At 58.1% G+C, this 27,479-nt stretch overlaps 6 protein-coding genes across 6 annotated transcripts in view; 1 reads left to right on the top strand and 5 right to left on the bottom strand.

Annotated features, from left to right (window-relative positions):
• LOC117642187 (protein Wnt-5b-like) overlaps positions 1-27,479 on the top strand; it is a 40,109-nt gene that overhangs the window by 9,410 nt on the left and 3,220 nt on the right. Inside the window, exons 2-5 of the mRNA XM_034380123.1 lie at positions 21,999-22,264; positions 22,533-22,713; positions 22,848-22,959; positions 26,453-26,555. Of these exons, the coding sequence (XP_034236014.1) occupies positions 22,003-22,264; positions 22,533-22,713; positions 22,848-22,959; positions 26,453-26,555 (658 nt within the window). The 5' untranslated portion in view covers positions 21,999-22,002. The remainder of the gene's footprint in view (positions 1-21,998; positions 22,265-22,532; positions 22,714-22,847; positions 22,960-26,452; positions 26,556-27,479) is intronic.
• Positions 9,996-11,002, bottom strand: LOC117642189. The gene is made up of 2 exons (XM_034380125.1): positions 10,603-11,002; positions 9,996-10,272 (listed from the first exon to the last, which is right to left on the bottom strand). The coding sequence occupies exons 1-2, from the start codon at positions 10,950-10,952 to the stop codon at positions 10,029-10,031; spliced, it is 594 nt and encodes a 197-aa protein (XP_034236016.1). The 5' UTR covers positions 10,953-11,002; the 3' UTR covers positions 9,996-10,028.
• Positions 11,427-12,305, bottom strand: LOC117642188. Its single transcript, XM_034380124.1, has 2 exons — positions 11,849-12,305; positions 11,427-11,769 (listed from the first exon to the last, which is right to left on the bottom strand). Exons 1-2 carry the CDS (start codon positions 12,229-12,231, stop codon positions 11,529-11,531), a joined length of 624 nt encoding a protein of 207 aa, XP_034236015.1. The 5' UTR covers positions 12,232-12,305; the 3' UTR covers positions 11,427-11,528.
• LOC117642190 lies at positions 12,690-13,457 on the bottom strand. Its single transcript, XM_034380126.1, has 2 exons — positions 13,188-13,457; positions 12,690-13,010 (listed from the first exon to the last, which is right to left on the bottom strand). The coding sequence occupies exons 1-2, from the start codon at positions 13,418-13,420 to the stop codon at positions 12,770-12,772; spliced, it is 474 nt and encodes a 157-aa protein (XP_034236017.1). The 5' UTR covers positions 13,421-13,457; the 3' UTR covers positions 12,690-12,769.
• On the bottom strand, positions 15,351-16,192 carry LOC117642192. Its single transcript, XM_034380128.1, has 2 exons — positions 16,032-16,192; positions 15,351-15,695 (listed from the first exon to the last, which is right to left on the bottom strand). Exons 1-2 carry the CDS (start codon positions 16,154-16,156, stop codon positions 15,434-15,436), a joined length of 387 nt encoding a protein of 128 aa, XP_034236019.1. The 5' UTR covers positions 16,157-16,192; the 3' UTR covers positions 15,351-15,433.
• LOC117642191 (probable salivary secreted peptide) lies at positions 18,312-19,550 on the bottom strand. The gene is made up of 4 exons (XM_034380127.1): positions 19,392-19,550; positions 19,060-19,226; positions 18,643-18,754; positions 18,312-18,565 (listed from the first exon to the last, which is right to left on the bottom strand). The coding sequence occupies exons 1-4, from the start codon at positions 19,407-19,409 to the stop codon at positions 18,425-18,427; spliced, it is 438 nt and encodes a 145-aa protein (XP_034236018.1). The 5' UTR covers positions 19,410-19,550; the 3' UTR covers positions 18,312-18,424.

Raw genomic sequence — 27,479 nt, 5'->3', positions numbered from 1 at the left:
TGAGTGGTCGCCCCGGCAGCGGTCGCCGCCTCGGCGGCCTCGCCGTCCTCCTAATGGCGGTCGTCGGCGAGCCCTTCCGCTACGTCGTTGGCGGACGCCGTCGTGGTCCTGGCCGCCCCCGACACCCCCGCGAGAAAGGAGCCGGGCCGGCCGGACAGGGGCCAGGCAGCACGGCCAGCACGCTGCAGCGCGCTCGCTTCGACTGATGAAGCGATCCTCCGCCGCCATGCCATGCGTGGGGCGTGGGGTTTATTAGTGCTTGCCGCCGCCGACGCAGAGAGCGCCACGAGCGCCACGACGCCGAGCGGCACGAGAATAAAGAATATCGGCCGGCGTCGCGCTCTTCGCTTCGTTAGCGCCACGGAGACCAGAGAGGCCGCCTTCGTGCTCTCGGCCTCCTCCGCCTCCTTCGCGTGTCGCCGCGACATCGTCGCCCTGTCGCCGTCGGATTCCGATTCCGCGTCACCGCGCTCTCTCTCTCGCACCCGTACGGGACGGCCGGCGAGTGCGAGAGAGACAGCACGGCGTTGCTCGCGCCCAGCCCGGCGGTGCGTGCGCGTGCATTACCCGGGCGTGCCTAGGCGGGGCCGGGCCCCTGAGCGCCCCGCGGCGTGGCGCTACCGTGCGCCGCCAGCCGCCACTGTCCGCGAGGATGGCGTGGATCGCGTGGATCGCGTGCTGAGAGGCCCCGGGCGCGATATTTCATCTTTTTGTGACTCGTGGAAGCTTCTCTCTCTCTGCGAGTGCCTGCCGCCCTGCTGGAGATATACTGCCCGCCCGGCCGCATGGGGTGGCTGCACTGCTGCCACTGCTGCCACCGGTGCCTGCGCCGCGCGTCCCCGCTCCAGGTCCTCCAGGTCCTCCAGGTACCGCGGCCGCAGCGCCTGGAGGCGCCATCACTCTGCGTCTCTCTCGCACTCGTGGTGCGTTCCGCGCGTTCCGTGCGGGTGCGAGAGAGACGGCGGCCAGCCTCCAGGGCGCCTCCAGGGCGCCGCGCGGGATCGAACCTGGGACGCGTGTCCGGCCCGCCGGCCCGGCCGCCCCCGCCCCCTCGCCGTCCCCTGCGCCATAACTCAGTGGGGATGTTGATGTATGAGCCGCGCCGCGGCCCAGCGATTTATGTGCACGTATTTAATGCGATTTGGAAGTGTTTCTCGCTGTCATCAGCACCTCTCTTAAGCAGGACACTTATTTATGTGCGGGCCCTATCGGCCCAGCCCAGCCTGGAGCCCAGCCTGGAGCCCTGGGAGGCGCGGCAGCGCAGCTCGTCGACCCCAACCCTTTTGCTCTTTACCAGGCGTCAGCATGAAATCGGAGCGACGGATTACCTTTGCTGGGGCGGGGCGGGGAGAAAATTGAGTTTCGAGTAACGCCGATCAGTGTCCCGCTGAGCGAGGGTGGAAAAAAGACCCCGCACTTTCGCCTGGCCGAGACCCTTGTCGGCAACGTGTGCGTGCGCGGACCACTGTTAATTATTGCAGTGCAGCGCCGTTTATGGCGGATCACTGCATGGGGATATCCATGCAAGAAACGCGTTTCAAGACGACCGGAGCACTTCACTGCGGAGAGTAACGCAATTATAAATTTCAATACCGCCGCTTTTTGTCACCATGCAGGCTGATTCCGATCGGCAGTTTCGTCGTTCGCTCCGTCTCTGTCGCTCTCGTCGGGCGATCCTTAAGGGTGCGAGAGAGACAGTAGAGCGGACGCTGCTTGTAGCCCTTAGCCGTTCGCGAGTTATGGAACGCTGAAGTCGAGCGCACGTCTCGTTAGAGTTACGGACCGCCCTGGGACAATTTTACGGTGGCGTTCTGGCCTGGCGGCCGGGCGGGTGTCGCCGGCCCGCGATCGCCGCGCCGATCAAGACCGCGCAAGCGCGGCGCAAGCGCCCGCCTCGCAGGTCTGCAACTCGTAAGCCGCTTTGCCGTCGCCGACTGCTTAACACTTGATCAAGTCGTGTGTCGGGTTTCAGCGCGCTCGGAACAATAAATAAAGCCGCCGCCCGTCGCCCTGTCTCCCTCGCACCCCTGCCGCACGCCCCGCGAGTGCGAGGGAGACAGGGCGACTGTTCGGAGCGAGCCTGCAGGCTGCACTGCGGCGGCTCGCGGCCTCGGACGGCCTTACGCAGTGCAGCCTTGGCGTCGACGCGTCAATGGCGCTCCCTTCGCTGAGACGCCAGTGATAAATCAAGTCGCGTGGGCGGCGGCCGGCCTCGGTGCACCGCGAGCACCTCCCCGTCGAGCCCGTCGACGCGCACCCCGCGGACGTTTACGACGGCTGACGCGCCGCTCGGACCGGAACCAACCTGCGGCCCTCCTTGTCGCCGACGACGACGCGCTGCTCGGGCTGGCGGTGACGTTAGCCCCTGGATGGTCGCCACGACGGCGGCGGCTTTGACCGCCGAGCGAGCACGTCGCCGACAACGGCACGCCGACGGCGACGCACCGGTGTAGTGTCAGAGGCCCCCGTCCGTATCTATTTTTACGATTGTCTCAACTCCAGCAGGACGCAGACACAGCTCAGGCAGCTGCGCCGGACCAGCCAGCCAGGCCTGCGGGCGGCGGCCAGGCTCGTTACGAAGATCAAAGGCCGCAGAACGCCCCACCCCGCCCCACCCACCCCGCCATGCCCCGCCGGACTTTTCAATCATCTCTGATTAAAACGTGGTCGGCCAGTGTTACTTCCAGCCAATCGCCACCGCACTCCGGTAATGAGGGCTCCAAACTCGACCCCGGCCCGCCCCGCCCCGCCCCGCCCCAGGGAGTCGCTATGAGAAATGGCGCGGCCGGCCGGAGCGCGCTGCTGCCATGCCTGCTCATCGGTAAGCCGTTGGCGCAGCGCTGCGCAGCGCCCCATTTCTCATAGCGGGCTGACACGGCGACGGTGACTGGCCGGCAGCAACGCCCTGCTCGCCGCTGCAGCTTTTGCGCCCGTCAAACAGCATTCGTGCGCGGCGCGCGGACGACGCCCGCGGCGAGTGGAGAAGCAGCCTGCCGGGCCGGGCCTCTGGGCCGGGCCGCTAGTAAGGAAGGCCACGTCTCGTTTTGCAGTGCAGGCGAGCTTGTGTCGGTCCCGAAACGGCATACGATCATGTGTGGGCTAGCCCTTAATGGTAATGGCATGCAGGGGCCGAGGTAGGCAGCCCGCTCCGCAGCGGTGCCCCCGGGTGGCCGGCCGCCGCATGGCAGGCGCTGAGAGTGAGGCTCGCCCCGTCCGTGTGGGCGTGTGGGCGTCTGTGTGTGTGCGCGCTGGTGTGTGTGGGTGCGGCCCGTTCTTAACACACATTACAAGGCTCCCGCTGTGCGCCGCTCTGCCCGGCGTGCCCGGCGTGCTCTGCGCCCGATTCGCCCCCAGGGCCCTGCCGCGCTGCCGCGCTGCAACTCCGGGCCGCCACTGCCAAAGAGTTTCATCACGCTGACAGTATCGGTGTAGGAGCAGCAGGTCGCCCTTCCTCCTCCCCCTCCCCTTTCCGCTGAGTGACAAAGGCACAACAATGCCCCGCGGCGGCCTTCCGAAATAGATTGCAGCAATAACAACATAATTGGCCGGGCGACCCGCCGCGTCGTCGTCGCCGTCCTCGCCGCCCGCGTCGTCCGCCCCCGCGGCGGTGGCGGTGGCAGTGGCACTGGCGTCGGGGGATGATATCATTTCTCTTGTTGCGACACTTTTCCGACGCGTCTGCGCGGCCGCGTGCGAAGCGCGAAGTGCGCCGGCGACGCCATCCGCGCGTTTGACGAGCCGGCGAAACGCGAGGGGAGGCTGCGCTGGTGGGACAAAGTCCGCGCAAAGCACCCGCCGCGAGGAATGCGCCGCAGTGTTGTTATTACACTGGCGGGACAATCTCTCAGCGATATTGTCGTGGCTGGTGGAGGAGGCGGACCAGCCCGGCCCCCAGATGGGGACGCCGCCGACGCCGCCGTCGTCCAGGGGACCTTGGGCCGTGGGGGCGGGGGTGAGTCACTGCCGAAAATTAGCACCGAGGCTCGGGCCGCGCGTTCAAACCGAGCCGGCTCGTAAAACGGGGCTCTCTTCCAGGCGGCGAGGACGCGCTTTGGTTTACCACCGCCACTGCCGCGCTTTTTCCACGCTGTGCTGAATGCGCGCCGCGGGGGACACCGAGCCGGCTGCCTCGTGGCTTGCTTGGAGGAGAAGAGGAGAAGCTTGGAGGTGGCCGGGCCTGTGCAGGCCGCCACGGCCGCCTCGCTGTCGAAACTTTATTGCTGACATGCAAATTGAGGGAGCTCTTTCTCGGCGGAAGTTTAATGAGGGTAAAATCGCTCTCCCCCCCTCCCCCTTCCCCTCCCCCGCGTGCTGAGCCGCGCAATGACGGCGATGATAGGGCAGCCCGCGCGGGTTGGTTTGGTTCGCGGACTCGCGAGCCGTACGTCGTACGCTGTACGTACGCCCGGCGCCAGCGGCACGCCCCGCACGCCCCGCACGCGCCGTCAGAGCCTGTCGTTATTTACACCAACATTTTAATGTGCTTTCACTGGAGAAGAGGAAGAACGGATCGTTTGCACACGCGTGTTTGTGTGTGTGTGTGTGTGTGTCTATCTGTCTGTCTGTCTGCCTGTCTGTGTCTGCCTCTCTGTGTGTCTGCCTGTGTGAGCAGGGGCTAATGAAAGGCCCTGGTCGCGTGCCTGGCTAATGGATATTACAAGTGTGAGTGTGTGTGAGTGTACGTGTGAAACGGGCCCCGGGTCCTTAACTATGCAAATGGCCGGCGCGCCTGTTAAGGTTTGATGAGCGATTTTCGAACTCGCGGATGCTTTACGGCTTAACGGGCCAACTGTTGCAGCCTTGGCGATGGGCTGCGCCGGGCAGCGCTTTTCGGCGAGGAGGCTGACGGCATCATCGACTTTGTTTACGGGTTTCGGCGATAAACTCTCCCGGAATGACGGAGACTCCTCGGAGTCCTCATCGGCGTGCTTATGTAAGTCTGTAAGCCGTCCCGGATGACGAGGCTAATCGCCACGGCGGCATTGTTCGTGGGTGGGCGTGCCCGTCGCTCTGTCTCTCTCGCACTCCAGGGGCCTTCCCTAGAGGTGCGAGAGAGAGCGACAAAACTAAACTTCGGCTGCACCGGCAAGGATTACGACGTCCGAGGGCAAACACGGAGGCGGCACCGATTGGGCTGAAGGAGAGCCGAGGGATAGCCGAAGGAGAGCCGAAGGAGGGCCGAAGGAGAGCCGAAGGATGGCCGAAGGTGTGACGACGGAGGACCCCTGGTCGGTAATTAATGAGAGCTTTGATTGGAGCTGGCCACGCCGATAGGCCCGGGCACCCCGCCCCGGCTCCAAGTCAGGCTTTGTCCTGCTGGCTGACGCTGTCTCTCTCGCACGCCTACGGAGCACCCCAGGAGTGCGAGGGAGACAGAGCATCGAAAGCCCTGCTAGGCTCCGCGTCGCTGGTGGTCGCGGCCACGCAGGGCGACGCAGGGCGACGCAGGGCCAGCACACCGTCAGGACGGGGCCCTACAAGGGCAGCGCCAAGGCTTGTCGGCCTGCTCGGCCTGCTCGTCGTGACCAAGGCGAACAACACTGCCCTACAGGGCGAGGACTGCGCCGCCGAGCACCGCGACCACGGCGGCGTTCTGCGCGCGGAGGCGCGCCCCGCAGGGAGGGCCTAGGGCCAAGGGCCTAGCCCAGCCCAGGCCGGTAGAGCATTCTGTTGTCACATAGCGGCCGGCTATCGGCAAGACTGTCGTCGTCCGGTGGGGCCCTGCCGGCCGCGGCATGTCCTGCGTGCTCTGTCCGCACGCCGCACAGACAGAAGGCGAACCTCGCACGCCTTCATCTCTCTTCTACAACCGGAGGAAATGGCAAACTTTTCAACTCGGTGAATTTGGCGTAGGCAATTTACGGACGGCCCATCGGAGTGGCGGATATCGGAAATAACGCTCGTTCGATCGGAATCGCCCTGTGCGCTGGCGGCGCTGGCGGGGCACTCAATGGCAGCGGATATGTTTAGCCGTTGTTGTGTGGATGCGGTGTGTGGTGTGTGTGTGTGTGTGTGTGTGGTGTGTGTGTGTGTGTGTGTGTGTCGAGCCGAGAGGCTGTGTGTGCTGCCTCCCACAGCATCCCACAAGGTACACACGCTCACACAGACACACGTTACACATACGAGCCGCACACACGCACACACGCACACGCGCGCGCTTGCTTTCCCGGGCCGAACCTGTCGCAGCCGCCCTACTGCGCCCCGCCCCGCCCCGCCCCGCCCCGCCGCGCCACGCCCCGCCACGCCCCGCCCAGTGACCGGATCGGAGATTCCCCCTCCCCTTTCCCCCTGATCGGTCCCTTGATGACATGCAGTCCCCGTCGTCGCAGCGGGAAGCGCCTCTGACGGCGAGGGCCCCACGTGCCCCCCGTGCCCCATTCCGCTGCCCACACGCCCGAAAAACAATACGGGGCAGTTTAATTCGGTCGCACCGCAGTCCTCTTCTGCCTCTTCTTCTTGTCGGAATGTTTCGACCCCCTTTTTGCATCATCAGACACGCGCGACGAACACGCTGCGGCGGGTCTTCTGCTCGGCGGAGAGTTTTGGGAAGGGACTACAGTGGCGTTGCCAGGAGGAGGCCAGTTGGTGGTGGGCGGTCTTCGAGTCCACTCCACACAGACCCTGCGCCTCGCGAAGCCATGGCGAAGCCCTCCAGGTGTAGGCGGAGGGCGCCCAGCATAAAGCGCCTCTCTGTTCGGAGGCAAAATGAGCGACCCAATCCGAAGCCCTCTGCGAGTCGGGGCCTTTCCGCGGGGCTTTCCGCGGGGCTTTTCGCGGGGCTTTCCGCGGGGCTTTCCGCGGGGCTTTTCGCGGGGCTTTTCGCGGGGCCCTCTGGCGAGGGGGTCCGCGGCGTCCCGTGACGCGCGCCCCGTCGGCCACCGTCTGCACGGCCTTAATGAGGACATCCCGCTAATTGGCCGCCACAGTGCGGCCGGCCGCGGCCACACTCTCTGTCTCTCTCCCTCCCACTGGAGAGGAAGCCGCGGCGGCACCGCCCTGCGCCGCCACACCGCGAACGAGGCTGGGATCGATCGGCCCATCAAATTAGTTCGGCGGCTCGGCTCGCCTCTGCTCGGCGGCCGTCGGCGGCCGTCGGCCCACACCGCTTTACGATGATGCCGTTCCCGTGTCGCCCGGAGTCCGACGAGTCCGACGCCGAGGAGCGCAGCAGCGCAGCTCTCCCTCTCTCTCTCGCACCTCCGCGGCACGGCCAGGCACGGCCCGTGAGTGCGAGAGAGAGAGAGACGCGGTGCGACGTCCGGCGGAGAGTCCTCCGGCCTCTTCATTAGGGTCGTTTGCCTCAGTTCTAGACGCCGTCGTGTGCCGTACGGGGACAGCGCCGCGCGTCTCTCTAGAACCAATAAATACACAAAGTAATGATCTGGATCTCGTGTGTGTGTGTGTGTGTGTGTGTTTGCGCGAGGGCCAGCATCCGCCTGCGGAAAGAATTCATCCATACGGCGTCGTGCTGCGTTCCGATTCTCTTGGCAGCGGTCGCGTGTCGCGGCACGCAGACAGACAGACAGACAGACAGACAGACAGACAGACAGACAGACAGACAGACAGACGCACACGCTGCACCTGCCCCGCGTGCGGTCACGACATTACACCACGCGTACGAATCAATTACACGGCGTGCAGCAGGCTTCGGCGCTCTGTCTCTCTCGCACTCACAGAGGGAGAGAGAGAGAGAGAGAGAGAGAGAGAGAGAGAGAGACAGAGAGACAGAGAGACGCAGTCATCTGTTCGGAATCGCTCTTCGTCTGCTGAAAAATGGAGCCCGATCGACAACGACGAGGACGTGCACCAGTTGACGGATTCCGAGAGTCGTTGTCGTCGCTCTGTCTCTCCTCTCGCACTTGTTCCGTACAGGTGCGGGAGAGACAGAGCGACGGAAAAGACTCTCGGAATCGGTCTGCTGGCGGTGGGAGTCCGCTGACACGTGTTTGGGCAAGTGCTACCCGGGTAGGCCGAGTCGAAGGGCACGCCACTGCACTGGGTAATGAAGAGAAATGCCACCGGAGGATCCATTTATAAAGGTTCGCCTTTTGCTCGTGTAGTGCTTACAGTGGATGCGCTGCCCATTCTTGTCGTACCAGTATACGCTGGCTGGGCTGCAAGGCGGTACTCGACTCATTATCCGCAGGGCGATAGTGCCGATAGTGATTTACGCCACTCGTTATTCGCAGTCATGTTATTGTTCTGCGACCGCCAGCACTGCTGCTGTGCCCACTCGCTTTTGCTTTCACACTTGTTGTTGTTGTTTTTCTTTCCGCTTTCCTGCGAGGTGCGGCGCGATTTGAGCAGGAAGCAGCAGCAACAACAACAGGGTGCTCGCGACAAAGATCTCGGCGTATGAGAAATTTACGGTAGCGTCGCCGCTGAAAATGTCCCACCTCGATTTTTCTTTTTCTTTCTTGTGTGCGTGTCTTCTTTAATGCTTTCCGGCTGCACTTGTGAAAGAACAAACACGATGGCTGGTGCGGCGTCAAAGACCGAGCCTCCTTCAGCAGGACAGGCAGCGGCGGCAGCGGCCGGGGTTGTCACCTGGAGCAGGCGGGCCTATTAATTAAGATTAACAAGGATTACGCCGCGCCCGGTGGACGCTGGCACGCCGGACTGCGGGACGGGTACCTGGGGCTGGGGCCCGCCGCGGCCACGCAGCGTCCTGGCGTGCAGTGGCCTGGGAACCCTTCCCCGACCCACCTGCTGTCATGTTCCCCCCAAAGCACACCGAACGAAACCACAAAAAAAGGTGAGCCGAATTGCCGGCCCGATGCGACGGGGTCATGACCCGGGCAGGCGCCCTAGTGTCCCTCTGGCGTTCAGGTCTCTGCGTCGCAACACCGTGACCGCCTTGTCGCACGCTGGACGCGCGCCGACCGCTGCCGACGTCTTCGGCGTGGTGTCGTCGTGGTGCGCGTCGCCGCCCCGCCCCTTCGGCAAGATTGAAATTTCGGGCCGAACCCCGAAGCGGCGGCGGCCGGCCCTCTGAAAGCCCATTGAAAGCCGGCGCCCTTTGGCCCTTTGGGACGGGGGGAGGGCCGGGCAGCCGGCAGCGCGTTTCAATGGCGGCGGCCCTCTCGCTCGGTCTCTCCCGCACGCATGCGGCACTCCGATGGGGTGCGAGGGAGACAGAGCGACGGAGCACGGCTCGGCTGGTTTGTGGGAACCAGTGAGAACAGGAGCCGGCCGGTCAGCGCCTCGACGACCTCGATGACGGCGAGGGTGATGGAGCTGGCCGTGATAAAGGTGGCGGCACTCCGAACACTGTCGCCCCGTCCCTCTCGCACCCCTGCGGCGCACCCGGTGCGTGCGAGAGAAAAGGAGCCAGCAGTGGGGGTGCGGCAGTGGCTCTATTATTCAGTGTGAGGCCACAGGGAGGCGAGGGTCGCCCAAAGTGTCGATTGGACCCTTTCATTACGCCGGCCGAAGATTAGAATCTGATTTGCCTGCCTTCCCCGTGGCCGGCGTGGGGACGCCCCCACTGTGAATTGAGCTGTTTTCGTTTTCAATTATTCAAAATGGAATACGGTGGATTGCCCCTTTTTTCGAGTGGAGCCGCTTTGACAAAACTTCGAGGTCCATCAATCCAATCTGTCTTGTCACTTCCGCCCGAAAATCACCGCTCCGATTGATATCGCATATTGATTGGAAATTTGATAACACTTGCAAAGTAATCAAGTCCTCATCTATGCTTGCAAACGGAAGTAAACACATTAGGCACGTAATCTTATCAGTCCACGTAAGCTTGACGTTCCGAGAACCCGGTCTTTTATTTTCGCCTCTTAGTGACTGACGCCTTCAGCAGCGCGCCTCTTGGAACTCCCTCGGCAAGATCCTCGTTCAAAATAAATTAACAACAACGGAATTTCGCTGTGACGCGGTAGCTGTCATGCCATTTTATTCGAGATGTATGTCCTTACACCAGGAATTCAGTCTTATAAAGAGAGCGACACATTTTTGTAAAATAGTTGATTTAAAATAAATAAATATAGAGTGCGTGGATGCGAGCTTTATTTTCGAGATCACTGGCCCCAGACGATGACGAGGTAGTTGATGTTCTCGCCGCGCTGGCTCTGGAACCTCATGTTGAAGTAGCTCTGGCCGATGCCGCCGCTCTGCAGGGTCACCGCGGCGTTCCTTCCGTTCTTCTGCATGTCCACGACCTGGATGCAGTGGATGGCGCGCCGGGCCGGGTCGGTGTACTTGAAGTCCAGCGAGTTGACGTAGGCGGTGGCCCTCTTGTAGACGGGGGTCTGGGACAGTTGCCTGGAGCAAGAGGCAGTTTAGAAAGAGTGTCACGCAGAGTCACAGAATTTACACTATAATTCATTTTAAGTTACGCTTAATTCATTTCGCCATTCTACCGAAAGATGAAGTTCTAAGAAACCGTGTCAAGTTTGCAGGTTTGTTTACTCTTTTTTGGGGTGATGAGTTATCAGGCGGTACAGTACTGCCGTTCACTGCACTGGCGGCGATAATCCCCATCTTATCTGTGGTGTAGCGGCACAGGGATGCCCCCCGGGCTGCCCCACGTTCCCGTCCAGGCGAACGTGCCGAAAAGCTGTTCAATCGTCGCGTTTTCGTTCCTTGACTCACCTGTCATAGGGGTACACTCCGCCGATGTTGAAGCTCTGGTCCCAGCCGCCCCTGATGGTGGGCCAGGGCCTCCTGCTGGTGCTGGGCCTCCTGCTGGTGGGGTACCTCGGGGTGGGGTACCTCGGGGTGGTGTAGCCCCAGCCGAGAGCCGACTCCTTCTGCTTCAGGAGGGCGTTGTCGACGGCGGGTGCGTCGTCGTCCACCAGGAAGACCAGGGGCGCCGCCTCGGAGGGGACCTTCTCGACGACGTCCTTGGAGATGTCGTTGGAGACGTCATTGTCGACGACACTGGTGAGGCAGGGCGCGGCCAGCGCCAGGCAGGCGAGGAGGGCGAGCAGGGAGCGAGCCATGGCGGTGCTGAGCAGGCGTTGCTGTGACTGTGTCGGAGTCCTCGCCCAACGGGGCTTATATCGGGCCGGCCGCTATCCACTATCGCAGTCGCGGGAGGCGGGGACAGGGGGTAGGCTCATTCAGATCACCGGCGGAGCCGATCTAGAGTGCGCTCTCCAAATTCGCAGGTGTGGATCATTTGAGAGCAGCAGTGACGGCGCAATGTGACGTCACTAACTGCTCACGCCATTCGACAACAACGTCACGCTACTTGTCTATTTTGCATCGTCCAATAAAGCAAACAGAGTGCAATTTCCTGACCTTGGTTTGGAAGCAGTACGCTATTAGAGTTGGTCGACGCCGACAAATGTGTGGAAATCGTGTTCCGGGCTGATTTTTGGCGAACATTTATCCAAGGCGGGAAAACGGACTCCCTTCGACGGGGGTGGGGGGGCGTATTCTTTTGATGATTTCTTAAGCATGACATTATCATATACTCAAAATTTGTAAAACATTTGTATTTCATCGTTTTTTTTTGGCAGAACAAAATCTCTCCCGATAGAGAAATTAGAATCTGGAGGTAACAGCCTCTGCGCCTACTGTCCCCAAATGATGACCAGGTAGTTGATCTTCTCGCCACGCTGGCTCTTGAACTTCAGGTTCACCCGCCTCTGGCCGACGCCGCCGCTCTGCACCTTCACCGCGGCGTTCTTGCCGTTGATCTGCAGGTCCACGACCTGGATGCAGTGGATGGTGGCGGCGCCGGAGTAAGACAGCTCTTTCGTGTTGACGCTCAAGAAGGTGCTCGACTTGTACACTGTCTCGCGTTCTAGTTGCCTGGAAATGCAATCGTTTTTCCTAACTATGCTAGCACATGGACACATTTTGATTGATCGTATGAATATTTTTGCCCCACCTGTCATTCTGGTACAGCCCGCCGATGACGAAGCTCTGATCCTTGCTGCTTTTCGTGGTAGTGGGCCACCTTGGGGTCGTAGTTGGCCTCCTCGTGGTGGGCCAGCCTGGGGTCGTACTTGGCCTCCTCGTAGTGGGCCACCTTGGGGTCGTGCTACTTGAAGTGGGGTACCTGCTCGTCGTGTAGCCCCAGCCCTGCGGGGACCGCTTCTGCTTCGGTTGGGCCTCACCTAAGTGGGAAGGAGACGGGTCAAGGGCTGCGTTCTCGATCTGATGTACCTTCTTCTTGGCCTGCGCGTCGTTGGAGCTACTGTCGAGGTGCTGGCTGCTGGTGAAGCACAACGCAGCCAGGACCAGGCAGACGACGAGTAGCACACGAGCCATGTTGTTGACGCTGGCACGCTGGCGGCCCTGATGCTGGCGGAGTGTATCCCGGGACCCAGACGGCGGGCTTTACATCCGCTGCTATCACAGCGGCGGGCTCGCCCTGAGTCATAGATAGCGTCCTAGAGTGACTTCTGAATTTTCCACTAACTCGGAACTCTCGCGCCTTTTCTGTCACAACCTTCAAACTAACGGAATAACTTCTTTCTGGTAAATGCGACGCGAGTTCGTGGTTTTGGTCGTGTTTCACATCATAATCATCTTGGATGGCTAAATACTTTCAGTGTTCTGGGTCTTCTTTTCTTGTGCAAATCTACTCCTTTATTCACAAAATTATTTTTGTACAATCGTTTGCGCGTTCTGTTAAAGGTGATAAACTGCGTTCAATATTCATGTGAATCCATCGAAAATACTGTTTTTAAGTGATGTTCAAGGTGGTGTTGTTTTTCAATTCAACATTTTGCTTGCGTAAACAAGTTTTTATTTCATCATTTCCAAGGCAGAACAAATCAGGACTTGGTGATAACAGCGGTTGCGCTCACTGTCCCCAGAAGATGACCATGTAGTTGATGTCCTCGCCGCGCCGGCTCTTGAACTTCAGGGTCACCTGCCTCTGGCCGATGCCGCCCCTCTGCACCGTCACCGCGGCGTTCATGCCGTCCTTCTTCAGGTCCACGACCTGGATGCAGTGGATGATGTAGGGCCCGGAGAGGGACAGCTCCTTTGTGTTGACGCTCAGGAAGCTGCGCGACTTGTACACCGTGCTGGTCTGCAGTTGCCTAGGAAAATAATTTGTGCTTTCATTATTGTTTTCTGTTGCTAAAATACTATACTTTTCACGAAACCTGAAAGCCACTCAATTGATTTCATTAGACACTTTAAAAAAAAAATATGCTGACTGTGGCTTGTCCCTTGGCCTTTCCGAGTATTTGCTTTGATACCAAAAGTTGCCTTACCTGTCATATTGGTAAAGTCCACCGATGTTAAAGCTCTGGTCTTTGCTGCCCTTGAGGGCTGCGGGGCTGGGGCCCAAAGTCTTAAGGAAGTCTTGAACGGAGCGCTGCTCTCGGGCCAGCTCGTCGCCTTCATGGAAACCGAGCGCGAGGTCCTTGGGGTCCTTGGTCTCGGGCAGGCTGGCCGCGGCGCAGCAGGCCACCAGGGCGAGGAGGGCGACGGCACGGGCGAACATGGTTGGGCGATGTGTGGGACACTGGCTCCTCTTCGGGACGCTCCGCCTATATCACTGCTCGCTATCGGTCCCCACCTCGCGTCCCATGACGTGTCAGGTCTGGTGCGAAGAGGCTCGGCACCGCAAAGCGTCACCGCCGAAGTGCCTATGCCGGTCGGCTCCTCTCGGAACACTTGGCTCTGCAGGTTGCCAGGCGTGTTTCCGAAAGCGCTTCCTCTGCCTAAAACTCTTGACCCAAACACCCCCATCCTTCGTGCTCCCTATCCACGAGCTACGCCATCCCGGATGCCACGAAGACGCAGGGATCGAAATCCCCCAGGAGCGCCAACACCGCGCGTCCTGGACTCCAAATGACCCATTTGCACGTAGGTGGCGAAGCACTCCAGTGGTGCCAACGGCCGCGCTCGCCAGGTTGGCAACATTGTCTCGCAAGGCGTCCGCTGCCTTCACGCACGTCGTTTCGAATTCCAGCGCGCGCAGCCGAAACGGAAGGCCGGGAAAGCTTTCCGTCCGTAATCATTTCTCGCCCCGACGCGTTTCTCGAAATCAATGAGGTCTACATGCGAATGCGCGCCGCGCGTATATTCGACCTCCTTTTCCGCTCCGCGCCCGGAGCACACCGTGTAGGCCCTGCACCACGCCCCGCCACGCTCCCTGAACGAACGTTTGACTACGCGGGGCTGCCGCATAAAGAAGGCGTTATTTATCGCTTGTCTGGTTCGAAACCGCGTGCGTCCTTTTGCCATGATGCATCGGCTGCTGCGCACAGGGAGCCACCGCGGGAATTATTTCCCGCGCACTCCGCGCGGCGAGATTGGCTGCCCTGCGCCTCGCAGAAGCAGGGTTCTAGAGGGCGTTGGGGATGGAAATTTTTAGAAGAGGGAAGGCCTTAGAGCAAGTAGTGTGCACCGCTCGGGGGGAGAGAGGGTCTGCTAGTTGCTACGGAGGTTCAAGCGGATGCAAAGACTTCAGTCGTTTTCCGCGACTCTTGAGGCTTCAAGTTGGTTCTGCCATTACAAAACCATCATCGCCGCTCTTATCAAGGCACGTACGAAGTCTAGCTCCTTCCTGTTGCCGATTCTTGGAGATTCAAGGCTTATCTACCGTTCTGTTTCATTTCCGGAGACGTTGTTGCGCCCAGACGGGAGCAAGCGCAATAGCCATTTTCTCAAGTACTTTACTCCGAAGAGTGTTTACACAGAGACCTAACAGGGGAGCTGTACACTAGTTTTGCCAAGATTTGGACTTAACACTGAGAATGAAAGAGTCAAAATCATGACTAAAATTTTGGGCGAGGAATTCTTTATCACCCAAATTTGGGTGAAGAAGGTTTTCTCACCCAAATTTTGGTCATAATACTATGGAGCCATGTAGGTAGCTGATACACCCTTCCTCGTCCAAATTTGGGCGAGGAAACAATCCTCACCCAAATTTGGGTGGTAAAGTATATCTCGCCCAAAGTTGGGTATTGATCATGACTTTTTCATTCTCAGTGTTAATAAGGGTCTTTCTTATCAGCTTGCTGCAGGTGAAAACCGCAGAATGCGGTCAGTGTCGCAGCAAAATGTAGAAACCAAAAAGAATTCTTTACTTCCTGTTTGTACCTTTTTGTGTGTCAATTACAATTTTCGGGTGTCTTAAAGACATCGTATGATGCTCGTCTCAGCCACAGCTGCTGGCTGCATGGCATACGTCACAGTGAGAGAGACTCTGTTAAGGTACGTCACACTCGAAAGATAAGAAGACCAGAAAAGACTCTCCTATCAGAATCAGGCGTCGTGACGTCTTGTGGCCCTTGAGGCACATAATACAAACTGTGCACCTAAGTGCATATGCACGAAACGCTTGTTATAATGTTACATGTGAAATATGCGCAATCTTGTAGGGTAGATAATGTATGTTAAGGAGTTTATCCATTCCGACAAACAAATTGAGATCAAGAAACTTGCGTTTATTTTTTTTATAAAATATATACAAAATATCACGGTGAGTCATGGGAGGGTAACAACTAGTTTATTCTTTGCTGCCGAAGATGAGCACGTTCCAGCCTACACTGTGGCCGCGCTCCGACTTGACCATGATGGTGGCGGCGCGCTGCCCGGGGCCGCCGGACTGCAGGACGGCCGAGCCGATGTTGGTGTTCTTCTGGGCCGCGAGCTGCACGCAGCTGATGACGCCGGCGGGCTCTTCGGTCTGGTCGGCGGGGTACGACACGAGCTGGTGGCGGATCTGCAACCACTTGGCGGACTTCCACACCGTCTCAGCGTGCAGCAGCCTGTGGGACCCAACAGCGATTTCAAACAATTTCTCACATCTATTATCAAACTACTGTGAACTGGAGGAGAGAAATCGGAAAAAGATGGTAACAATGGGGTTTTTATACTACTCAAGTGATACAAAAATAACTACGAGTCTGCGTAAAGAGTACTTTAGCTAATTTGCTATATTTCAGAAGCTATTTGCTGTGGCAAATCGTTTCCCGAAGTAGAAAATTAATTACGTTTGTTTCTTAGGCTTTCACTTGCAAACGTGCTAGTGCTTTGTTACTTTTCCATAGGATCTAAGAGGAACTTGCACAGCCTTTTGGTGAGGTGCAATTGCTATTACTCACACGTCGCTGTCCTTGCACGTGCCGACGGTCTGGAAGGCGTCCTGCTTGACGGGGACCAGGGCGGCGTGGGCCGCGATGCAGCAGGCGGCCAGCGCCGCCAAGAGTACGAAGCGGGAGGCAGACATGGCGTGGATGAGCGAGGGAGGAGCTCTGCCGCCCACCGCTCATTGCTCCGCCTATATACCTCGTCACGTTCCGACGCGATAGCGCTGCGCCACCAACCCAAGCATGGCCCCCCACGTGCTGTGAAGGGGCAGCAGCTAGCCCTACACTCGAGCCTTTCTATTTTGCACCTCCGAGGCAATCAGACCGACTGACGCGCAAAACAAAGTTTGGAAATCTAGATTCAGATAGTAGATCGCTTGAGATGAGGTATGGGCACAAGCACTTGGCTGCCAAAGGGTGCTTTGCCCTCTTCTTCTGTTTTTCAAAGTGTGCCTTCAGCTTCACCGCCTTCTTGAAACACGAAAAGTTTCCGAGTGCGTTTGTAGTGGAGTAATGAAAATCGTGAGAAATCTAAGTCATGCTTTCCGGTTACACTGCCGAACTACGCCCTACTTCTAGTAGCGTAAAAGAGCTGAGAAAAATTTTGGTGCCTAACGATTTTGTCTCACTTTTGATTCACCTTCCACGCTGAAGACAGATTAAAGCAGACAAAGTTCGTATCACTAAGCCACAATTTGGGCAGTGAATATTATCTTGCAACATGTGACTCATACTATCTTTTCCCTCTTGCCTGATTTAGTTTCGTGCTATCATGCAAAGTGATTCATACTGTGTGTAATAACACGGGATCAAGACTTCATTCGCACAAAAGTTCTCAACCTACAATACTCATGCCAAGAATTGGCCAAGAACCAGGACCATTATCACAATTGAAAATTCATGTCAAAATTCGCACAGCACATAATGAAGTTACCGTTGACTCTTAGCGCAGTTTTTCGTCCAGCCACAAAACTCATGTAACTCATGTCCTTTGTAGTATGCCTCCAGACCATTGTATTTACGGTGTCTTCATCTCATCTTAAGCTGCCAAAGATACGCTAGGAGGAAACTTGGCGACCGAATTAGTGGGTATGCCCCGGCTAGGAAGTACCGGCAGGGGACTCCGCAGGTGCACCGGAGGGATGTGCAGAACTTTGCACTCCCAGTCGTTTTTCCTTGTCCCTGCCCACGTGACTAATGAAAACGAAACACGATTACCTGCTGCACCCCACACTGCATTAATTCCGCGTGCGAACGCGATAGACATCGGCGCGTTGGCTCTGGCTTGCTCGAGCTGGCGTGAGGGCCAGCCCGCCCAGGTGATGGCTTTATGGATCACCAAGGCACAGGCAGCACTGCGCAGCCCGGAGAGGACATTTCATCTCCTTATCTTAATTGTTTTGACGCTGAAATTAGTTCCAACAAATCGATGTTGTTAATACGGCCGCTCGAAGACCGGTTCCCGTCGCTAACCTAGCCTTTGCACCCCTTTGCTTGCGCGTTCCCTTGAAGGATTACGAAGGATTACACCATCCACCGGAAATTTTGATTCGGACGATCCAGTTTCGAGTAGGGCCTGACTTCCAAAAAAAAGGTTTCTCGGTTTGGGAGTAGATTTATTTCAAAACAAGATTCGTTGATCTGCATTTTTGGACGGCCAGCAACGCAAGAGTCCCTTCTGGATTCTTCGGTTCACCTGAAAGGGCTTTCGGTTGCCGCCTCAGTCCCTCGCCTGCCTAATCAAGGCAGTGTCACGAAGCCACCGACACAGATACTGTGTACACCAATTATCGCCCACACCTCAAGCCCCGCTGCCCTTTGATCAGCGTGTGTGTGTGTGTGTGTGTGTGTGTGTGTGTGCTCTTATCTGTCCGCCACTCGAACCAAGAGTAACGAGAGCATTCGAATCTGCCCTTTCTTTCTTTTTTATGGCTGCCATGCGCTTCTCTGATTGAAGACGCCGCTGCCTTGTCACCGTGCTTTCTCCATTTTTCTCTCTTCGAAGTTGTTGTTGTTATTGTTTCCTGCTCTGGGTTCTTGTTGTTGTTTGTCGCGAGTCACCGTGACGGTCAGTGGCTCCGCGTCGGCGCGGGCAGTGAGAAACGCACGGCTGTCCGGATGCGATATGATTCCCAATTTGTTGCGAGAATGCGCTGGTAATGCGCACTGACCTCTGTGCGTGTGTGTGAGAGAGAGAGAGAGTAATTTGCATCTTGGTATGTGTAGGCGCGCGAGAGTGGCGCGGCAGGATGTGCCTTGCTGGACATGGGGATGGGAAGTGCACAAAAGCCAAAATATTTGACAGAATCATCCCTTCATTTAATCCTCGTGAAATATCACAGCCGACTGATCAGTGAGTGCCCGAATGCTAGCCAGATCCTTAAAGCTTTCCTCGTTGAGGTGAGGGCTCAGTGTCCGTAGATCTGCACGACGTAGTTGAGGCCGTGGCCGCGCTGCGAGTGGAAGCGCAGCAGGACGTTCTTGTAGCCGATGCCGCCGTGCTTCACCTTGACCACGCCGTTCTTGCCGTCCTGGCGCTGGTCGAGGACCTGCGGAGGGGAATCAACGATGTAAACAAGTCCAAATGGCGCCGCCGGCGGTCCCAAAAATGTCGCCGTTGGCGTACCTTGATGCAGGAAATGGTGAAGGGGACCTCGCTCTTCTTCGGGTACACGATGTCGGCGTCGCGGACCACCATCCAGATACTTTCCTTGTAGGCCGTCTCCGTGAGCAGGAGCCTGGACAAACGAAAACAGGAAAACGTCAGCCTTTTAGAAACAACAACAAAAGTCCCCCACGGGGTTTACGGGCCGTCCCCGACTTGCGGGCCGTGATCTTGGAGGTGTTGGGGACGCATAACGAGGCACAGCCGCGGCCCACAGGTGGGGCGCTAACACTGTAACCCTGGCCTTGCCTGCCCGGCCCGCGCGACGTGTTTGTTCAACTGAGCATGCGCGCACACACTCTCTCACACACACACACACACACACACACTCACTCTCTGACACGGCGTGATGACAGGTTGCGCAATGAGGATACTGACCTGTCCTGCCAGGTGGTGCTGCCGATGATGACGCTCTGGTCTTTGCCGCCGGCCAGCGGCACGGCGGTCAGGTTGGAGTAGAAGCCCGGCGCCAGGGACATGGCCGTCGTCGGGGCGCTGCAGGCCAGCACGGCCAGCACCAGGCCACACGCCGCCACCATGCTCGTCTGGGGAACCAAACAATTTCATAAGCCGTCAAATTGACAAGCAAAGGGAAAAATTGTGCCATAATTTTCAAAATTTTTATATTTGTTTTTGTGACGATTTTTTTGACGCCCACGCAGCTTATTTTTCATAACGAGCTGTGCCGCGAGTGCCAAGCCGACACCTACCTGCCAGTTGATCGCCATGATGCCTCTTTGCCGGTGTCTAGCGACAGTCTGCCGAAGGAGCGCCGCCACCTGGTTTATAAAGCGGGCCGGTAGAGTGCGCTCGGAGCGGAGGCGCGTCAACACAGGCACCCTTCCTTCCAATCAGCTATCTCGCGGCAGCCAGGCAGTGCCATAGGCCCTCGTGAGTCACACCACCACAGTGCGGTCCACCGCGTCACCGTTACGATATGACGTCTTTGTTTGCCAGCTCTTGAGACTTTTTCGTTTGGAAAACGGGCCATGCAGATAAGGGTGGCCGAACAATTCTGGGAATCTCTCAAGGAGCACATCCTGTTTTTTTGGCGCGCCGCTCGACTTCGACTCCCCCGCGTTGCTATCCGCTTCCTCGAACTTCTCCTTTAACGAGCGTTAAAATCCCCCGGCTCATACCGCCTTCTTAAATCACGCCGCCGAGACAAAATACAATGAGATAATAAAACCCTGGCCGCATGCACGCGCATCCACGCCGCTCTCATAGCCAACAACAACGACGAGGTCTCAATCTCGGACGATTCATGGACGCGGAGTAAATTGATTTTTCAGTGCACCGAGCACAAATCAAACGGCCGGCCACCAAACTACACGGATGGGCCCGGAGGGGGCGGGGCCGGAGGAAAGGAGGGGGGGGGGGGAGGGTCTGATACCCGTCCGGCTGGGCGGGGCCTGCCTGAGTGGCGCGCGGCGGCTCAGATTACCGCCGCCGAGATTCGCCGCTTGTCGACTCCACGCCACCTATGATTTTCGACACGCCAAACTGGAATCTCAAGTCAGCCGGGAGGCGAGGATGCGCGAGGATGCGCGCGGTGGCGGCGTTTTCGGTGGCGCCGCCGTGCCGGTCGAGCGGGCCGCCGTGATTACAGTCGCTCGGTCTCTCTCGCACTCGTTGCAGCTTGGCTTGTGCGGAATTCGACTGTGTCAGGGAATTAAGTTTACAGGACGGGCTGAGGGACGAGACGCCTTGTTGACGCTGTCGCTGCCGGGCGCCGCGGCGGTAGGCAACTCCGCGCACGCCACACGCGGCTGCCCTCGGGTTGCCTACCGCGCATTGCCATTACCACTAAAGGCTAGACCAAGCGGCCGGGACGCGCTTCGAGTGCGAGAGAGACGGCGAGCCCTGTTCGGAGCCAGCCTGCTGGCCGCTGGTTCCACAGAAAACGAGAATGAGTGAGGGATGCTGCTGGGCGTGGCGTCGTCGTGGCAGCCCGGTGGCGGTGAAGACCGGACGGCCACTTAACGAGGTGCGGATAGGTGTGCGCGCTCCGAAAGGGCTGCCAGGGCTACCAACCCGGCGGGCCCAGCGCGGGAAAAGAGGCGTAAATATTTATAAGTTTTCCACTCCGGGCCCTGCTGCTGCAGTCTTTCCCACCGTCGTCGTGGCCAGGACAGAACGTTCTCCACGGCGTTGTTGTCGCGTGGCCACGTGTTGCCACCGAGGGGTGACAAAGGCGCGGTAGCTGTCTTTACTGTGCTCTTTGAGGGAAAAGAAATTCTTAAACTGCAAGGAAGCAGCAATGAGCGCCAAATTCCTCCCTTGGAGTGAAATAATTTGAAATAAAAACCTTGCCTGGTTAATCTCACCGTGTCGTGCACTCTGTGGCCGGGCAGACCGCTTAGCGAGGGTCCCCCCGGCAGGTGCGGAGCGGGCGGGGCAGTCGGGAGAAATATTCACGATTAGCAGCGGCAGCAGCCAGAACGGAGTGCCAATCACCCCGGCCGGCCACTTGACTCCGAAAAAACAGCACATTAGCAGGAATAACATTACAGCAACACCTTTTCGTCCGACGGCTTTCGCACCTCGCTGCAGCCGCTGGCCGGCCGCACCTTGCACTCACCCGCCCCGCCCCGCCCCGCCCCCTCCGGACGCTCCGAATCTCGTTCGTTAAAAGCATCTGATGCTATCGATGTATCGAAGTGGCGGTGCGTTCAAGGCTGCGCTCCAGTCCGAGTCGACCCTGGGCACCCTGGGCAGGTGGATCGTGACGCGGTGCGTAGGCGCGGGCGGGGCGGGGCGGGGCGGGGCGGGGTGGATCGAGCCGTGCAATGATGAGTTACCGGCCGGCCCATAAATTTCGGCCAACACGGTGAATGCGAGCTGCTTGTTCGGTTTTAATCTTCTCCTAATGAAACCCTCTCTTTCCTTACTTTCCCTTCCTCGTCGCGCCTTCTTCTGCTGCTTCTTATTCTTCTTCTCCTTCCCGCGCGACGGGATTTTCTCGTAACATGTTGATTGTGAGGTTATGTACATTTTAGAATCCCGTGTGCTTTAACACGTGGCCGTGGCTGCACGTGGTGGTCGCAGTCAACGTGTTGGACCACCAGTTTTATGAGACGTTGCTGGCGTTGGGTTCGTTCGGATGGCGTCTCCGAGATCCGAATTCCATTTTTTGAATGGCCATCTGCATTTGTCGTCACTTGGTCTTGATTAAATATTGTTTAGAAATCGGTTGCGCTGTTAATCCCAAAACCTGAATATTTTAAGATTCTCGGAAGAGTCCAAACAGAACCGATCTGAGTTCGGAGCAATTGATTTCCCATTCCTAACCTCAAAATGTGTCCCTCGTGTTGCAGAAAGATGGGCCTGGCCAGCGAGCAGGAGGTGTGGCGGTCGCCGCAGCAGGTGCACGCCGTGGGCTCGTCGCCGCTGTGCGCGCGGCTGCCCGGCCTGAGCCCCGGCCAGGACAAGCAGTGCCAGCTGTACCAGGACCACATGGCGCCCGTGGGCCGGGGCGCGCACGCCGCCATCTCCGAGTGCCAGCACCAGTTCAAGGAGCGCCGCTGGAACTGCTCGGCCGCCGCGCTGGACCAGACCCTGTTCAGCAGCGTCATGAAAGTCGGTGGGTCCCACAGTGGCGGGCCGGCCGCCAAAAATGATGAATGTGTCGATATGTCGGCAGCGGTGGGCGTTCCCTAACATGGGGTTCCAAAATTAGAGATCTGAATTTCGGAACGAAGTTGCTTAAGGCGTAGCGCTGGTAACGCTCGCCGCTCAGCACTGATTCAGAGTGTCGTCTCTGTCTCTCTCGCACCTTAGCGGAACGACCCGTGAGTGCGAGAGAGATGACTCTCGGAGTGCAGGGGATGAATGCGATGCTTTGCCCGCAGCGAGTCGCGAGGTGGCGTACCTGCACGCCGTGACGGCGGCGGGCGTGGCGCACGCCGTGTCGCGGTCCTGCCGCGACGGCCACCTCTCTTCGTGCGGCTGCGCGCGCTCCGGCCGGCCCAGGGACCTGCACCGCGACTGGATCTGGGGCGGCTGCGGAGACAACCTGGAGTACGGATACAAGTGAGTGCCCCACTGCGGTGTACCGCCACTGTAGCGCCTGGCTGCGTTGGCGGTAGGCAACCCGTTGCGCTGCCGACTGGCCAGGCGCTCGAAACGACGTCTGCCTCTTCCTCACGGTGCTCGTCTGCCCACAGGTTCACCCAGGGCTTCGTGGACGTCCGGGAGCGCGAGAGGAAGCTGCGGCGCGGCAGCCGGGAGCAGGCCCGGGCCCTCATGAACCTCCACAACAACGAGGCCGGCCGGAGGGTGAGTAGGAGGAGGACGACGACGGGGTGCATGCCCTCAGACCCTCCAGACCGAACCGACCGTCGACCGCGCGGACCCCTTTGGACGCATGTCCGTTGATCGGCGTGATGGATGAGGCGGGTGGCGCACCGCGGCCACCCCCCCCCCCCCCGCCGCGCCCCGCCCCGCCCCGCCCCGCCCCGCCACCACCGCGACGGCCCTCCTCGCCTCGAGGGGGTCGCCCCGCGCGCCGCCGTCACCGCCGTCGAGGTGTGAAGAGGGTCCCGGGGTCGTCGGCGTGCCCTCGGCGTGCCCGTCGACACCACCAATCAAAATGATGTCTTCTTGCTCCGGCCGTTCTGGGTGGCACCGCGGCGCGCCGCAGCGGCATCGCCTACACTGCCTAATCCGAATCTAATGCCATTACCGCGAGGGGCCCCGCAGGGGAAAGGACTGTCTCTCTCTCTCTCTCTCTCTCTCTCTCTCTCTCTTTGTCTGCGTGTCTTTCTATCTCCGTTCTCTCTCTCTGCTCTCCGCCGCGTGTCTCTTCTTCATACACTTTGTGGCGCGTTACGGCACCTAATGAGAAAAGGAATGCAGCCGTCTGGGGGAGGGGGGGGGGCATGAATAATGCAACTTGCACCGAGTCGTCCTTCGAAACAAAAGTTGCGTCTCATTACGACTCTGATGAGTCGGCGTGCAATTAATGCGCAGGTAAAGCCGAATGCAGCAAAAAGCGAGGTGCCCGCAGTGACGGCCCGGTGCACCGCAGCCGCCCATCGGCACTGTCTCTGGCACTCTGCTGCCAACCCAGCGAGTGCGACAGAGACGCAGGATGGTACGGGGGATCCGAACGGTTCGCGTCAGTGGACGAAAAGCGCGCGCCGCGGGATGCGATGTGTACGCACGGGCTTCCAACTTGCTGGGGTGCGGCGGCTGCGTTGGTGTAGTTCGAGGAAAATTGTAATCAGTGGAAGTGGCGTGGCGAAGGCCGGGGCTGGGGCCGGGCCGAGCCCTGGAGATGAAAGCAGTGCGAGGCTCCCCGAACTGCCCCGGGGCTCCAGCGGGGCTCCAGCGGGGCTCCAGCGGTCCCAGCAGCGCCGGCTGGCAGGGCGGACGCCGACGCGGCTCGCTTCGAGTCTATGCTGACCGTCTGGGCATTTTGAATTTTTTCGTTACCATCAACTGACTTTCAAAATAAAATAATTCACCCCTGTTTTCATTTTTGTTTTCAAAATTTTAGGCATTTTTATTCTTTTAAATTTACATATTGACTTTTCAAAAACTTTTTAAAAAAAATTCTAGTTGTTTGTGAGGGCAGCCCAGTGGTTCTCAACCTTAGGGTCGCGACCCCAAGCGGGGTCGCGAAATTTTTTTAAGGGGTCGCGGCGATGCTGGGGTCGTGTTTTAGGCCGATTTTAAGCAGCCACTGCGTCTGATCCGAGGCGGGCATTTTGCTCCCTCAACGGGCAATGGTCTTTGGACCTTCCTTTAGCATGCCTTTGTTACGGAGTGCAATTTTCAGTCTTAGTTTGGGGCAGTATTGTCTCAAAGTTGGCCGAAACGCTCAGAAATGTCTATGAAAAATCGTGTTTTTGGGGCCCATTTTAAGCAGCCACTGCGTCTGATCCGAGGCGGGCATTTTGCTCCCTCAACGGGCAGTTGGTCTTTGGACCTTCCTTTAGCATGCCTCTGTTACGGAGTGCGATTATCAGTCTTAGTTTGGGAGCAGTATTGTCTCAAAGTTGGCCGAAACGGTCAGCAGTGTCTTTGAAAAATCGTGTTTTGGGCCCATTTTAAGCAGCCACTGCGTCTGATCCGGGCGGGCATTTTGCTCCCTCAAGGGCAGTATGTCTTTGGACCTTTCCCTTTTGCATGCCCTTTTTTACGGAGTGCAATTATCAGTTTAGTTTGAGAGCAGTATTGTCTCAAAGTTGGCCGAAACGCTCAGAAATGTCTATGAAAAATCGGTTTTGGGCCGATTTTAAGCAGCCACTGCGTCTGATCCAGGCGGGCATTTTGTCCCTCAACGGGCAAGGTCTTTGGACCTTCCTTTAGCATGCCTTGTTACGGAGTGCGATTATCAGTCTTATTTTGGGGGCGATTGTCTCAAAGTTGACCAAAAAAGTCACAACGATTTTTCAAAGACACTTGCGACCGTTTTGATCGACTTTGAGACAATACTGCTCCCAAACTAAGACTGATAATCGCACTCCGTAACAAAAGGGATGCTAAAGGAAGGTCCAAAGACCAACTGCCCGTTGAGGGAGCAAAATGCCCGCCTCGGATCAGACGCAGTGGCTGCTTAAAATCGGGCCCCAAAAAACGATTTTTCATAGACATTTCTGAGCGTTTCGGCCAACTTTGAGACAATACTGCTCTCAAACTAAGACTGATAATTGCACTCCGTAACAAAGGCATGCTAAAGGAAGGTCCAAAGACATACTGCCCGTTGAGGGAGCAAAATGCCCGCCCCGGATCAGACGCAGTGGCTGCTTAAAATCGGCCCAAAAAACGATTTTTCAAAGACACTGCTGACCGTTTCGGCCAACTTTGAGACAATACTGCTCCCCAAAATAAGACTGATAATCGCACTCCGTAACAGAGGCATGCTAAAGGAAGGTCCAAAGACCAACTGCCCGTTGAGGGAGCAAAATGCCCGCCTCGGATCAGACGCAGTGGCTGCTTAAAATCGGCCCAAAACACGATTTTTCATAGACATTTCTGAGCGTTTCGGCCAACTTTGAGACAATACTGCTCCCAAACTAAGACTGATAATTGCACTCCGTAACAAAGGCATGCTAAAGGAAGGTCCAAAGACCAGTTGCCCGTTGAGGGAGCAAAATGCCCGCCTCGTATCAGACGCCGTGGCATGTTAAAGGAGGGGTCCCGTGGGGGGCGCGAAATTTTTCCTGGGGGTCGCGGAAATTTTTGGCTTCAAATTTGGGGTCGCGAGCCGAGAAAGGTTGAGAACCGCTGGGGCAGCCTCTTTTGGCCGAAACAGTAACGGACTGGAACCTAGCTACACTCTAAATGTAGGGTGCCCAGAAACTGGGCGACATGGCACCCTAAAAAGTGGGGCGGGCGACAAAGGCACCCAGTTTCTGGGCACCCTACATTTAGAGTGTAGACGCGGGCCCGGCCCGAGGCCCGGCCGCGGCCGGCGTGTGATCCTCGAGGTGGATCCAATGGACGTCATTAATGCGGTTCGGCTGGACTCGGGGAACGTCTCTATTAGGCGGATCGATTTGTCATAACGATTGACTGGCGAGACGCGGGGGAGTCGCCCCGAGTCGCCCCTCCCACGTCTTTCCTTTCCGACGAAAATAAATTAATGAGCGCACCGAACCGGGCGCGCGTTCGCTTGCATTTGGGAATCAATCATATAGGTTCTATTCCCAGTTCTGGTGGCCATTTTTTGCGAGTGCCCCGACCTGATCCAACTTATCCATACTTGAGCTGAATTAACCTTACTTTAAACCTACCTAACCTCACTTTCTGATTGCTTTCGCAGGCCGTGATCAAGAAGTCCAGCGTGACGTGCAAGTGCCACGGCGTGTCGGGATCGTGCTCGCTCATCACGTGCTGGCAGCAGCTTGCCTCCTTCAGGGAAATCGGTAAGAACTTATTTTCACGTTTTGTAAATGAATAATCGTTGTCAAAAGTGGCAAAATGATAGTTGCGCGCCCATTCGTCGGTCCTGCCGCCGGTCTAAATCCGGCACCCCCTGCAGGTCGTGCGCGGTGGCCGGAAATCCGGAAATGGCGCTCCAGCACGACGAGGCCAATCTGGCGCTCACTTCCGGTCCGACTCCCAGAGGGTGTAGGTGCCCCCCGGCGAAGAGCAGGACGATGGCCAATCACAGTGCACGGGACGGAGTCCGACCGGACGACTGCCAAACGAACGCGAGCGCACTCTGGATTCCGCCTATGGCGGCGGTCGCACCTGCACATCTCTCAGATACACTGGAGACAGGCCGTCGCGTCGTGGAGGCGGTGGAGGGGCAGGCCGTTGATGGAGTGCTTGGCGACCGCAGGCCAGGCCGTCCAGCCGCGCGCCCGCATCCACGGCGTCCACGGTGTGCTGGCAAGGCCGCCGAGGACTCGCCCTGTCCGGCACGAACCGCAAGGGGCGGAGCGCCGAAGCGGAAGAGAGATGAATGCATAATTTCATGGCAGTAAGCTTGAACTATCCGTGACAACAGGGAGGGCCAGGTGTTTGTTCGGACGGCAGGTCCATGTTCGGGACAGGAGCGCCGGCGAGGCAAGGGGTCTGGCGAATACACCACCTATCTGGACGGCCTGTCGGAATACGGCTAATACTGTGAGTTATGACCCGAGGGTGGGGGGCTGGCGCCGGCGTCCTGAACCACTCAGCGTAGCGAGCCCTTTCACACTTACGTTAGAAACGTGTTCGTAGACACACACACACACACACACACACACGCACACACACTTACGTCCACGCCCACACGCAGGAGTGGACTCTTCCCCATTCCTTTCATCGCCATGCCCGATATGGTCCGCCCTTCCTGTATTCTC

The sequence above is a fragment of the Thrips palmi genome, unplaced genomic scaffold (genome assembly GCF_012932325.1).
Source record: "Thrips palmi isolate BJ-2018 unplaced genomic scaffold, TpBJ-2018v1 HiC_scaffold_16, whole genome shotgun sequence".
Classification (NCBI taxonomy): Eukaryota; Metazoa; Arthropoda; class Insecta; order Thysanoptera; family Thripidae; genus Thrips; species Thrips palmi.
Note: the sequence above shows the minus strand (reverse complement) of the source record. Positions and strands in the feature narration are given on the sequence as shown.

Excerpts from the sequence above, each read along its gene's own strand:
- LOC117642189 (XM_034380125.1), bottom strand. The coding sequence starts at position 10,952 with ATGGCTCGCTCCCTGCTCGCCCTCCTCGCCTGCCTGGCGCTGGCCGCG. Across the intron at positions 10,273-10,602 it reads GGAGTGTACCCCTATGACAG|GCAACTGTCCCAGACCCCCG; the intron begins GTGAGTCAAGGA and ends CTCTTGCTCCAG.
- LOC117642188 (XM_034380124.1), bottom strand. The coding sequence starts at position 12,231 with ATGGCTCGTGTGCTACTCGTCGTCTGCCTGGTCCTGGCTGCGTTGTGC. Across the intron at positions 11,770-11,848 it reads GGGCTGTACCAGAATGACAG|GCAACTAGAACGCGAGACAG; the intron begins GTGGGGCAAAAA and ends TTGCATTTCCAG.
- LOC117642190 (XM_034380126.1), bottom strand. The coding sequence starts at position 13,420 with ATGTTCGCCCGTGCCGTCGCCCTCCTCGCCCTGGTGGCCTGCTGCGCC. Across the intron at positions 13,011-13,187 it reads GGACTTTACCAATATGACAG|GCAACTGCAGACCAGCACGG; the intron begins GTAAGGCAACTT and ends TTATTTTCCTAG.
- LOC117642192 (XM_034380128.1), bottom strand. The coding sequence starts at position 16,156 with ATGTCTGCCTCCCGCTTCGTACTCTTGGCGGCGCTGGCCGCCTGCTGC. Across the intron at positions 15,696-16,031 it reads ACGTGCAAGGACAGCGACGT|GCTGCTGCACGCTGAGACGG; the intron begins GTGAGTAATAGC and ends TGGGTCCCACAG.
- LOC117642191 (XM_034380127.1), bottom strand. Across the intron at positions 18,755-19,059 it reads AGCACCACCTGGCAGGACAG|GCTCCTGCTCACGGAGACGG; the intron begins GTCAGTATCCTC and ends TCGTTTGTCCAG. Across the intron at positions 18,566-18,642 it reads TCACCATTTCCTGCATCAAG|GTCCTCGACCAGCGCCAGGA; the intron begins GTACGCCAACGG and ends TCCCCTCCGCAG.